This window comes from Cygnus olor, chromosome 4, assembly GCF_009769625.2.
Source record: "Cygnus olor isolate bCygOlo1 chromosome 4, bCygOlo1.pri.v2, whole genome shotgun sequence".
NCBI lineage: Eukaryota > Metazoa > Chordata > Aves > Anseriformes > Anatidae > Cygnus > Cygnus olor.
The window spans coordinates 14,606,145-14,620,043 of NC_049172.1; the positions used below are offsets into that span (position 1 = coordinate 14,606,145).

Here is a 13,899-nt window from a genome sequence, read left to right on the forward strand (position 1 = left end):
GTGTGACTTCTTAACCCAAAGCAAGTTGGAGGTGACCCTTCCACAGTGACTTTGCTTCCTGTGCAAACCCCGAAAGGTGAGCAGTACGCAGTAAGCAACTAGAACTGAAGTTACAAAATTATGACCATTTGGTGTTACTAAAGGACCATGAGTCCTTCAGTAACACCAAATCATTGCTCTAGAAAACAGCATGGAAATTCAGAGCAACTGCTTTGGGTTTTTTCTTATTAACTAGTATGGCAATTTATTCTTGTGAATAACGAGCCTTAACTCTGGTCATTTAAAAGCATGTCCCAAAACAGTCACAATTTACCCCTAGTTGTCTCAGAGCAGTCACTGATAAATGGGCCATGCTGCCAAAGGAGGAGTAAAATATAAGTAGTTTGGGTTCTTTACAGTAAATACTGCCTAGCTGCCTATATTAATTGAGAGAGTGAGCACATTATATAAGGAGATTAGACCATGTCATATTTACAACCCCAGTGTCCCCAGCGAGAGAAATTGCTCAGCTGTTACTGTCAGTGCCTTCTTCAAACAGGAACCCCGCTGACAAGATGATGAATTCAGAACATCGTTGCCAATTAATGATTTGTAGGCAGAAGGGATTTCAATAGTTCCCATATGTCTGTGAGGGTGACTGGGATTTACATCGTCTCTAATAACAGCGTAGTCTGCTTTGTCCAGACGTGACACTGGAGCTTGGAAAATGTCAGCTTTGCAGGAGAAATTTTAATAAATAAAGCCAGGCTCTTCAGGGTTGAAAACGTTTCCCAAAGCATAGTCAGTAATAACCTGCTTAACAGTAAGAGAAGGCAAGCGGGGAGACTGCTTGCAAGATGCGCTTAAATGATTTGCAAACCAAAGGTCAGAAGTTATTTAGGTGTTTGTCAGAGCTACGCCACAGACTGCCAAGACGACCATTATGTCAGCCAGGAGCTCAGAGCGCACCTCCTAAACACAAGTCAGGCTGTGAAAAAGCCACCCGCATCAACACAAAATTCACGTAACACCTTCCTCGGTGAAAGTTACTCTCCTTATGGGCTGCAGTTCACTTCCCTATCCTATAAAAAGAAGCTCAGCCTTGTGAATGCAACAACATCCCAACCAGAAAGCATTCTGCTCACCAAAGACATCAGCACGAACTCCATATGCACTGATCGCAGACATCCTGAGCAGCCTAAGGCTATCGTCTCCTATCGACTGAGCATCTCTGAGCACCGACCAGCAGGAAACACTCGGCACAGTGACCTGGGTTAAACACAGGACATCCAAGTGGGGCCCTCAAACAGACTTTGCCATAGGCACTTCGATCCCGATGTGTCATTGATTTGGTGACGAAATGTAGGGCTTTCCTACAAATGAGAATTACAGACTTCAACAGCTCCAGAGTAGTTCAAGTGATAGCCTTTTGCTGAGGGTGCAGGCTGTGGCTGGAGTATAAAAGCAGTTTCTGGGGGTATGCCTCACAGAAGGACAAGGGTACATCACCATGAGGCATCTGTACACTTGCAAACTATGCCCACACTCCTACCCAACACAGTCATAAGTTATGACCAAACACTGTACCCCAAAGTGACTTAGGAAAGTCCATGGAAACAAAAAATCCCACTCACACCCCCAAAACGTAAAGCAGAATCTGAAATCACTAAGGTCTCCTCAAAGCATACTCCAGATGGCAATCTCAGAATTACCAGAGATGTAGCTGCTCCAGACTTGATAATCTTGAAGATCTTTACCAACCTAAGTGTCTGGTTTAAGCCAGTAGTGCTTTTTTTCTTTTGTTTTGGGTGTGTTTTTTTGTTGTTGTGGTGGCTTTTTGCTTGTTTTTGAGTTCTTTAAGATTACTTTGAGGGCAAGTTTTGGAAGGAACTAATGGATGTACTCGCTTTCTCCAACAGTTCTTGCAGGTTACTCAAGACAGTGTCTAGACGCTGGACTCAACCAGTGCATGTTATTTCAGCACACAGTATTTTTAGCCACAATGAGGCAGATTCTCGCTCGAATATCTGGCCCTTGTCCCTCACTTGCAACAGTCTAGATTTCATCAGCTAGGATTAACGTCAATCTTTGTTCCCCTCGTGCAGTATCAAACTGCAAGTCAAATTTCTTCACCCACATGTGGGACCAGTATCTTTATTGACATAGGAACGAAAAAGAACAGATTTTTCATGTTGACTATATCTGCAGAAAACGCAGAATCTCCTAGTCAAAAAAACCACTAACCCCTGAGTCTATATCCTGTTTACCTGAGGTTTATCCAAAAATAAGCATACCTACAACATATTTCCAAGTCAACCCTTGAAGAGATTTGAACTATAAAATCTTCAGGGGCACAGAGTGTAACTGAGGACTAAAGGATCAAGGCCCCAGTTTACTTGGGATATGCAGGGATCCATCCTATGCACCAACAGTACAAATGCCAACAACAACAGTCTGGGGTGAGGTGAAAAGAAAATGCAACACCGACTTCAGCTGGAACAGAATCCATCTGCGTTCTCCACAGGTTGCCTCTCACTAAGTGGCCCCAAGTAGAAGGCAGTAAGATGGAAGGTGAACAAATTAGTTTTGCAAAAACCAAGCTTGCACTGAATTTTTTTTCCCTTTTCTCTTTTTTGCCCAAATAAGTTTTCTTTTAAGCTACCTGTTACACTTCTACAGCAGAAGGGCAAATTTTATGTACAAATATGTAATGCAAAAAGCCACTCTGTACAACCTCATTTTATGTGTTGTTTTTTTTTTAAAAGAAGCATTCTTCTTAGGTTTTAGCTTCAGACACCCTAGATCACTTGCTTGAGGCCCTTGATTCAGTAGACCTATACTCAAGGGCAACCCAGAAACCTCAGCCAGCTACTTGTATGTAAACTTCATCACATATGGAAGCATTTTTTAATCAGTGAAGCTTTACATTTAACTCAGAACAGCTGAGCAGCTTTGTATTAAACTATTTACCAGAAAGGAAAATATCAAATTCTCCCTCCTCCCCCACCTCACAGAGAGGGAGAAAAACATATTTATTTAAATACAAAAACACAAAACATGTCTTGTACAGGGAAATTAACTTCAAATGTTCCCTGCAACAGTCCAGAAAAAAGAAATCAAGCTTCTAAAAATGAAGAGAAAACCTCAGTATTGAGTACATCCGATGCAAAGCTTTAAGTAACTGATGAGACTGCAATTCCCTCATGGACCCGACGGTGCACTGCTCCCAAGGTAACAGCGGGGTGCCGGAGTCTCACGGCACACAGTGAGCAGGGGAGGGAACTGTATATTGGTGTCAAGTCCCACAACACCCAGCCAAGGCCTCTTCATCCTCCCACAGCCATTCAGCAGACCTCAGAGGAAGCGAGAAGCCAACCTACCGTTGTCAACTCAACCAGGCACGAGAAAAGGATGTGGAAGAGAAGAGAGCCAAGGCAGCACATCACCCTGGCACAGCAGCCCCCCTGCAGACCCTTACCTTGGCAGGTGTTGTTCTTCTCCTCGTAGCCTGCCTTGCACAAGCACTTCCCGATGGGCACCAGCCACTCTCCCTCAGCACTGCAGTGCATCTTCGGCGCCTCGTCAGTCACCGAGTGGTTGACGCAGACGCCTGACACCTCTAGCAGCTGTGAGGAATCTGCTCCCGTGATGGTGTCTGGAAAGCGTGCCAGGTTGCGGACCACTGATGGGCATTTCTTGTAGTACACGCGCACAGAGACCAGGGCAATGCAGGCACCCACATCCTGGAAAGCAAGGTAAAATCCCTTTTTGGTCAGGGGCCCAACATCTCTCACCTCTGTGTTTAGCTTCATAACTCTGTCGCCAAGGTCTAACTCTGTGAAGCTCTCATCAGCAGCAATGGTATCGATCTTGATATACTGATTCTCTCTGATGTTCCTCCCATCTTCGTCATCCGATTCAAAGTAGTACATGTTAAAAGTCTCTTTGCAAGTCCCAAGTCCTCCTGGAAGGCTGTTACAGTCCCTCAAGGTGAATTTGAGCTCGATGAAAATGCGGGATGCCCCTTCGTTAGAGATCCAGCTGGTCAGAAGCCAGTTGTTCTGATTCTGTTCCATTACCTTGCATACTTGGTATGTGTGTATCGGAGCATAGTTTTCATCCACCTCACCAATTTCTTCCCACTGCGTAAAAAGAAGAAGTATTACTTTTAAAAAAAGTAACAACTCCCACAAAATCTGAGCTTTCCCACGGAAGATCGCCTGAGGATTCAGAGGTTTACGATGGGATGTTTAGGGGGCAAAACATTTTGGCTTGATAATAAACGTATCAGATAAAAGATCCTTTAGAAATATAAATGGATGCTAGTTAAAAAAAAGCTTGTTAGAGGCTTTTCAGAAGCGGGAAAATAAAACCGCTGTGTCTGTCCACTGGTACTTTAAGTGACAAAACAAAAGCAGATGGGGCCATGAGCTGGCCTTTTCCAACGCAGCCACATAGGTGAAAAAACTATTTACAGTCCGTCTGTCCCTGCATCCCCAGGCTCCTTCCTGCTACTTCCTCAAATCACTGCGCACCACAGTGAAGACGACCACATTTCTCCAGGCTGTTCTCTCCCCCACTAAACAGCTTGCTGGAAAATCAGCAGTTGTGCATGAAATAAATGGGCCTTTGCTCCCCACGAGTGCTAATCAGAGGAGTTTCTGCTCATGAAACAGCAGAATACTTTCAATAGAGGAGGTTACAGGATCTGCAAGACTTGAGCTGCTCTGAGCCTGCTACGCGGGTTTTTAAAGAGCTCCAGATAACTTCTCCCAGCTGTTTATGGCAATTGTAACAACTGCTTTTTCGCTTTAATTTGGTCACGCACAAAAGTGAATCCCTTAGAAGAAATGCTTTCTCCTGGCCCAGCACTACAACAGTGCCTCCAATAGAAACATGCAACATTAATGTCTCCTGTCTGCTTTTGACAACTGCGGTACCACATTAAGAGATTAGATTAACCCACATACAGTCAAGAACTCAGGAGAACCAGCGATGATTTCAGCTTTGTTCCTCTCTCCTAGTTTTGACCTGCTCATCTGCTAGGGCTGAATTCCCAAAGCCTGTTCCATCCTCCCAGTGCCTGTGCTCAGTGTTGCTGCCTGCTTCTAATCTTAGCTGTGGACAGAGCTCAAAGCAAGCGCACAGAACATAATTTAAAGGTGCTCCGATACAAGCTAATACAAGCTGAATATTTTCTAAGGCCAAAGGCCAAGATTTTGTTGAAAATACCACCCGAGATGAAGTCAAGAGCCTTCTCAACCCAGATATCATTACTGCAGAGCTGACAGGGAACACCCTCAGAGTCAACATAATAATGACATTTTTTCAGGGATACGCTTTTCTTAAATTTTATGTGAATATGGCAGCAGCGAGTGGCATAAAAACATAACATAATGCTACAGTCTAAAATGAGTTATAAATACCATCAGCAGAAAAACATTTCCTCTCTTCCACGTACCCTTCCTCCCTGACCTGGGAGGTACAAGTACAGACTTGTGCAATTTTAGCAGAAGATGTGCCTGCTACAACGTGCAGAGTCCACATGCATCACCATTCCTCTGAGCGAGGAACCTAAATTCAGGATTTTTTCTCATGCTATGCAGCATTTTCATTTCAAAATCCTCCACACAACCCTGGGCTTAAACAGGCCACGATTCTACTGTCGCTTTATCCCCCTTGACAGCGCCGCAGACTTTGCTGGAGATGCCTAAGGCTAAAGCTGGGCAGACCTGTGCAGGATTTGTGCCTAACTTTGGGGAGAAGCAGTCAACAATTATGCAGAGTGCCACAGAAAAAGCGTGTAGAGGACAGCACGAATCTGCCAATAGCTTTTCCAAGTCCCAGAATATAGGGTGGCTTTGCAGACATGAAATGGAAAAAACAGAAAAATACCACTCTACACTAGTGCATTTACGTGTTCAGCATGCCATCCGTACCACACCACCTCATTTAACATGAGACTATATAAGCACGAGGTCTGTTCTCACACCGGTGATTCTGCTGGAGGAGGAGGAGGGTGTCCTTCCACACCCCTTCCAGCCAAGGCAGAAGGCCCTGCTGCCTCTGCCAGGCGAGCCCAGAAAAGACTGCGATGACCTGAATGACCGCAAACCTTTGCTCTTTCTGGTGAAGGTCAGAGGATCACTCGAACCAGCACATCAACCAGCAGATACTGGAGGTATTCGCCTCCAACAGGAGGTGGTGAAAAGCATCCAAGAGCTGGAAATGGCTGAGACCAAGCAGTTTCAGTGAGTGGGGATGGGTACAGATGGCCACAGAATGCACAATGCAACTCCATATGACATTTAGAGGGTATCTGATGTACATTTCTTTCCAAAAACTGATGTCTGGAGGGACCATAATGTTGCAATCATATCACTAGCGAGCTATCTTGAAAGTATACCAAAAAAAACTCAGAAAAAATACTTAATTTAGATTGATTTACACGGACAACTATAATGCTCTCCAGAGTCACAAATTAAGCTCCTTTCTGTAGCTGCTCCAAGAGTTGTATTAGTGGAGGAAAGCTCGGTTGTTCAGAAAGGAACTCCAGCGGCTCTCATGGTTGCTTTCACCCACCGACAGCACAGCGTTGAGTAGGAAGGTCCAAGCATAAACACACTGAGCTGAGGTGTAATTTCAGTTGTAACAAACGTCACTTAACATCTCAGACCTCAGGATGTGCTGCGTTTCCAGCAGGGAACCCCGGCTCAAGGAAGTCCTTCCATCACCACCTGCCAAACCTAAAGCAATCCGAGAGCAAGAGCAAAGGGAGGTGCTAATGAGTTACGGCTGCTTATCTCCGTGTAATCCTCACGGGAGGATCAAGTAGATCATATCGGAGCAGCCTCTATTGTATAAAACCTCTGCTCTGCCATTTATCTGCTTTCCTATCTGCATGTAGGAGCGCACCACGTTTTTCTCTTCGAATTAGTGCAGCTGGGTTTGCCTCACCCCCGAGACCACCGTTCTGCTTTCACATCCCTCCATAAGAGGGAGATAGGGGAAAAGAGAACCTGCACCTCCTGCCTGGTCCCAGCTTCCCGGTTATTGCAGACCTCAGACAGCCACCTCGAACAACGAAGGAAGAAAAACTAGCTAGAAACTCTGTAGGATGAAATGCTGCGCCATAACAGTTAATGAAAAAGAAAACTCAACACATTAAAATGACAGCATCTAGCTGAAAATATTTGCGTTAAAAAACAATAAGTACAACTGAAAAAATGTGTAATGTTTTAATTCCTCTCTGCAGCACATATTTTTGAAATATAAATCAACCCCATCTGCAGGATTAAAACAAAAATGCAACATTAATTTGGTGCTAAATGTTTTCTCTAAGTCTTTAATAGCTGTAAGAAGGAAAACACAAACGCATTTCAATGGCCTGATGTTAAATCATTTATAGAAGACCTATTTCTGAATCAGAAACTTCCAGCACACCACTGCTAGCAAGTTAACAGAAGCTAAAGACCGCACTCAGCTCCATCAATAGCAAGCATGCAATTCATGCAGGCTGTCTGCCCGTGGAAAGGCCAAAGATATCACACATCTAACTAATACATATATAAAAGCTAAAAAAGCAGTCAGTGGAGCAGCCTTGGGTTAAATGGACAATTTAAAAACCCATTCACCAGCTGTCTGCCGCTCAGGCTTGTTTCTAAGCTCTGGGATTCCAGGACTGCAATGTGCTACCACAGCACAGCACCAGGCTGCTGCCCCAAAAACAAGTTCTGATGCTGCAGATGAAGACTTCAAAGCTTTGGTTTGCTGTTGTTTGGTCGTTTTTTTTTTTTTTTAAGGTTAGTTTTGTTACAGGCCTCCATCTGAAGCAGCCACCAAAGCTGGTGTGCAAATTTTAAGCCTTTCTTAATTCTACACATTTTAATGCTGCTAAAAGAAGTTAGACATTTAACTAAATCCTAAGAGTAAGAGCAAAAGGAAGGCTAGGAGCATTAAAAGTGGTTCCCAGGACTTCCCAGAAAGCTTTCCAGCAGGATTCCCTCCCTTCCTCCATCCCCCTAAGGACTGTCTAAGCTACTTCTGCTCCCACTACCCATCTCACGGGCTCTCTGGCACAAGGCTCACCTTCTCCCACTCCTTACCCCACTGCATGGAACCGTACAACATACGCATGGTAATTCAGCTGTCTGCTGACACCAAGATATAAAACTGGAAGAGGATTTAGATATTTTCATTCTTTTGCCTCTGGAGAAAAATTATTATGTTTCCTTCTGCACATCATCCTGCCCTGTGCCTTTTTTTCCCTGTTACACTTGGTCCTTCTCTGTGAGATACCCAATTCTCTGCCTCTTGTCTCTCAATATCAAGCTTCAGTAGTGGCTCTGGCCTCTTTCCCCTGCATTTGCCCACCAGCTCCATACCCTGAATGGAGTTTTGCTTTTCCTAGCCTTTTCTTTTATATTGGGCAAAGAGCTAGAGCTCCACGTACCTCTAACTGTAAAATTCAGTGAAAATGCATCAAAACAACGTTCTCAGCCTTCTGGCAACATATGGGCCAGTTCACAGACTCCCCTGCGGAAACTAATGGCATGCTGCTCAATTAACAAGCATCGGCTTGCAGCACTCTTTAACCAAGTTGTCCAGGCAGATGAATCCCCAGACAACTTGCAGGACTAGCGCATGGGTCCAACACGTGCTAACCCAGCTGAGACAGCCTCACACAGCTCTCCCTTCCTCGAGGGAAGGCTTCAAACCTCGAAAAAGAAGGGTGAGTTTCACAGCTAGCTGCTTGGACACGGCAAAACAACCCAAGGGTGTAAGCTGTCCCTTCTGTCACACTCCACTCCCTGCAGCTCACCAGCCGTGCTGGAAGGGTCCCCACAGCAGCACCCACGCTAAACCTGGACCCTGCAAGCCTGACACAGATCTCACACTGCAGGCTTTCAACATGGGAAAGCATCCATGATGCCCCACACAATTCTGCCCACAGAGAAGGGTGATTTTGCCCCAAGGTCCTGCTGAGCATGAGCACACTAGTGGCGTGGGGGGGGGGGGAAATTCAGCTCCTATGGCAAGTTTTATACGGGGAAGCCTGGTGCTTTTCCAGAAGGGCAGGCCAGCGCACTCAGCTTTGTGCAATTCATCCCTGTAGTATTTGGGCACCCTATTCGACTGCCTTCTAGGCAGCTGATCTTAAGACCTGGCTGCTGATCAATAGCCCCCAGCTCAGCTGCCACACACCCATTTCCACCCACTGCTCGACTTCCTCCAGCAGCCTCCACCTTCCCTCTTTTCACTGCTCTCCCCATCGCAAAACCCAAAAACTTCAGGTTTATTTTTTTTAGCCGCCTGCCAGCTTTCTACCTGCTATCATTTTACAAAGATAAAGCAAATAAGAAGAGCATCTGAGCAGGCTCTCCTCTGTGCGATTTCATTGACTTCGGTGAGGTAATGTAAGGCTAAGTCTCTAGTGGAAGCCAGGCAGAGCACTACGCATCCTTTTCTGTAGTGCAGAAGGTTTTTTAGGGCTGTGTCAGCTGTACAATAACAGTGATCATGTCCCCATCTTGTCTGCTACAAAACACCACTTAGACGCACTGGCCCCAAATTTCAAATGCTTCCAAGCCTGCCACCGGTATCACCAGTTTTATCAGAAGCCCTACGACGCACCACATCACTTAGATCTTCAGTTCTGGAAGTCTGAAGTCCAAACGCTGCGCTGGGACACCACCCTCAACCAGGGTCCTTGCTCGCTGCACTGTCCTGCTGCCACTCCTGCACCACTCGGACAGCAGGAAGACACCAACCCCAGCCAGGTGACTGCTTCCAGGAAATTACGAGTTCAAAGCAACAAAGGAGGCTGAAACCATTCATGAGCTCAGATCGAATTAGGAAAGGAAGGGAACAGGATAAAAATCAGCAAAGGGGAAAACAAGCGATTTTGATAGCCTCTTCAAACAGGTATTTGGCATCTTCTCTTCCTGAATTTATATGAGGAAAAAATAGAGGCTAGAAAAAAAAATATATAAACTGTTGTAGAATATCCCAAACTATTTCTTTCAAACTCAAAGACACTTTTTAAATTTCACCTTCCAAAATAAGAGATTGTTTGTACAGATAGACTTTTATTTTGCAACACCACTTTTATGATGAAAGGTGCAGAGATTCCTACACAGCTTCTATTTCCTCATTTCTGGAGTTCATTTTAAGGGCAGGAGCCAGCATCAAAAGAGAACTGCAGCGAGTTCAATGAAAATAGTATTTGGCCTGGTGTTTATTCAAACCTTAAATACCAGGAGCAATCGTAATCACTGGGGATCCTGCCATTTCCCTAAATATGATCCTCCCCTTCCCCTCCCAGGGCTCAAACCTCAGAGGGATGGGCAATTTTACAACCAAGGCATTCATATAGATGGATATTCCTACTGACAACAGCTACTAGTCAAGCAAAAAATTTAATAGAGAACAGACAGAGGGTGGAAGAGGATCCGATTAATCTGAACCAAAAATTTGGTCTAAAGAAATAGATCCAAAAAGCAAAGTTTCCAGAGAAGGAACTGAGCGTTTTCTGGTGGTTTGGCACATACCTCTCAATTTGTCCAACTAGGAAAATAAATACATACAAACAAACAAGAATATCACAACTTTGGGGCTGCATTTCTCATGTTTTCCTACTGGATTGCAGTTGTCTGTTTCTCACAGCGCTGCTCTACTCTGGCCCCTAAGCTGAACAGTCTGGTTGCCACATCTTTCAAATACCTTGGGACCAAGTTCTAAATTACCTGAGGTAAATGTGAGCTTCCCCACTTATTCCAGTAAATTTTCTAGCCACCAGTAAAGAAGCATTTTTCATAAACTAGAACAGAAGTAAGGGAGAGAGTAAATTGTAAATTGCCAAGAGGGGGAAGGTAGGAACTGGAAGTACAAAATGCCTTTCAGACGTGCCCCATTTGACTAGCAAACCTTTTTCCTCCATCTTTTTATTAACCAGTGAACACACGTATTCCCTATTCCACAAGTGACAGAGAACAGACTTTAATACATGCTTCCACCACCCTCACTCCCCAAACTTATATGCAAAGTTTCACTGCAGCAGCTTTAAAGGAACAACCAGACGTGACCTTCTGAAAGACTATTTCCAACAGGTGGACAGCAAAGGTGTTAAGAGCAGAAAAACAGGCATTAACCCATATTAGAGGCTATTTGCCACTGCATCCAGATTTACTAAGGCTCAATTTCACTAGACACCAAGGCTTTATGTTCTGCTTGCTCTGCAACCGATGTCAGGATGGGAATTAATAAAGATGGTGGGTTATAATGTCACTTTTCCACTATAAAACAGACCTAGGCTGGCAAGGAATTGCGTGACTGTTAAACACCATCATGGTCCATATCCCATCTCCAGTGCTGCCAATCTCTCACTCCAACACTCAGAAGACAACTCACCAGCAGCAATCTGCTTAAGAAACTGCAAGTTTTAGACACAATAATCTAAGCATTTGGGTGTACTCTCTTGTCTTTTGTGGTGTTTCGAATCTTTTTAACTTCACCTGGGTTAAGCTTTCAAAGTCCCGTGTGCACAGTCGTGACTGCTAGAAGTCCCCGTCCCTCCCAAAGCAATGTAAATTAAAGTTTGCACACAAGTTACTCAGAAAGCTAAGGAAAAACACCAAATAGGAAAGACCCACGCTGAAATGAGCATGCGACTAAGCAAGACTGCTCCTTTCCAGATGTGCTACATGAGAAGACAGCAGAATCAGCAGCAGTTACCTGAAGCTGTATGGAGAACTTCATAATCATCAGCTCCTATGATTTAAACTGTTGAATTTGCTACCCAAATGATCCTTCCATATTTTCTTATATCTGTAATGCACATGCAAAGTTTGCTGCCACCCCTTTCTCTTTCATTTCTGCAGTAGGTACTGCAAGAGACTTCCTACTGTAATACAGCACACTGGTTTGGTAATTCCTGGCTTACTCCACACTACTGACAAGATGACTATGAACGCAGATGTCTGTAAAGCTGAGATAGCATCTTAAAACATAAGCGGTAATTTGCTAAAGCAAATCCCACCCTAAAAGCCTGCAAGAAAGAAGAGCAATTAAATCATTAAAAATTATCTGCAGAACATGCTTATGATGAAATATATTATCCGCTTGGAGAGCTGCACAAATAAAGTTGCTGAAAGTGAAGTAACGTGAGGACAAAGTCACCTAGACTTCAGTGCTGTGCTCCAAGATGTAATAGGAAAATGAAAATGGGACAGAAGTTTTGCTCAGACTTTGATCATTTGCATGATCAATGAACGATGTCAGGACTGAAATCCAACTGGAAGGAGAACCCAGCTGGAGGTTACAGCAACTGAAATAAAAAGGAGCATCAGCCCCTCTCCAGCATGCCTAATCAGAGGCTGCTCTGACCTGTTCCCAGAACAAAGCACTGTGGTACTCGCACCCCCCTCCTCCTTTTTTTTTTCCTTTTAAGGTTTGAAATTCTTCTTGCATCTGAATTAAGCATACATTTCACACTGCTGTCCAGCAATCGACGCAGCGACAATGAATATGAGCATGAAAGTGGCAATGGAGAAACACAATACCATTAAATCATTTTTCCCTGTTTAATGTAACAGTCATTGCAGAACAATTTAACAAATGCTGTAACAAGCAATGTTGACAACGCACAGTTCAACACCAGAAGACTGACGGAGGCAGATTTTCAGAAGGACTCAGCACAATATGACACACATTTTAGATTTATAACCAAATGCTTGGATTTTCGGAGTTTTGGGGATAGTCTTTGTGTAACTCGTCATCTGATGATACCAACAGGTTCACAGAACCATTTTCAAAAGCAGCAAGCAAGAAAGGAAGTCTTCCTTTTTACTGTACATCCTAACATTAAAACTACTGTATGTCTTAACATAAAAACTAATTTGGGGCTTCTAATTGCCTACAATTGGAGTAATACAAATCATTTGGCCTATTCCTGCATGCACTAGTAGAAATTGGTGGGGGATTAGATGGAACATGCTTTTTGCAAAAACTATGCTAAATCATTAATCTTCATCATTGTCATCAGCTACCTAGAATGTCCTGAAAGTGAGAACACTTATTTTTAAAGATTTTCCAGTAAAAGAAAAAAATTACTTGACTAAAAAGTCCATTTAATGAAAATAAAACAGATTAAACTCCTCTTTTTCCTTATGTTTCTGGAGAAGTGATATAATTATCCATGTGCTACGCAGGAAAAGCCTAACCTCTCAGGCATACCCCAAATTTGACTAGATTACAGACAACCCTTACACCATATCAGGCCCTCCAGCAAATGCATTGTTTTACCCCTGCTCCCTGGATTCTAATTTACCCAAAGCTTTTCATCAAGATAATATTACATTCATGGCTTAGGCCCTGACAACTGCACCCATAAATCAATTTCAAATTTTGCATTAATCATCTTTCTGTAATCAGCGGCTATTCAGCACAAATTTACATCTCATTTATGTTGGCCAAACAGCCACATTAGTGCTTTGAAGCTTATTCAGGCTTAAATGATTATATTCCCCTAATAAACACTGAAGTCCTCTCAGTCCAGTCACCGTGAGCTGCATTAATGACATGCCACGGCGGCAGGGGCCATCTGAAGTCAGCCTTGTGTGCTGCTACGAGCAGCAGCCCCCATGCCAGGCAGATTTTGCGTTTCCAACTCACCCAGACAGAAGAAATGTGAAGGCTGGTCTGTCTGTGCAGATCCTCTTCTGGGAATCGCCGTGCACAGCAGGCATATACACCAGGCAATTTATTGTACCTCCTCCTAACAGCTCCATTTGCCACCTCTTTAATACCTGAGGTTACTAGTTAAAAAAAATGAAAGCCAGGTTTTCTGAAGGGCCGTTTCCTAGGTAGGCAGCTAAAGGAGGCAAGCTCTACTTCCTAAGTGCTGAGCACCTTACAACTGTT

The 13,899-nt window shown here is 44.0% G+C and overlaps 1 protein-coding gene across 1 annotated transcript in view; it reads right to left on the minus strand.

Moving 5' to 3' along the window:
* The window catches only part of EPHA5 (EPH receptor A5), a 198,413-nt gene that overhangs the window by 152,840 nt on the left and 31,674 nt on the right, over positions 1-13,899 (minus strand). The window contains 1 exon segment of the mRNA XM_040555646.1: positions 3,458-4,121. Coding sequence (XP_040411580.1) covers positions 3,458-4,121 — 664 coding nt within the window.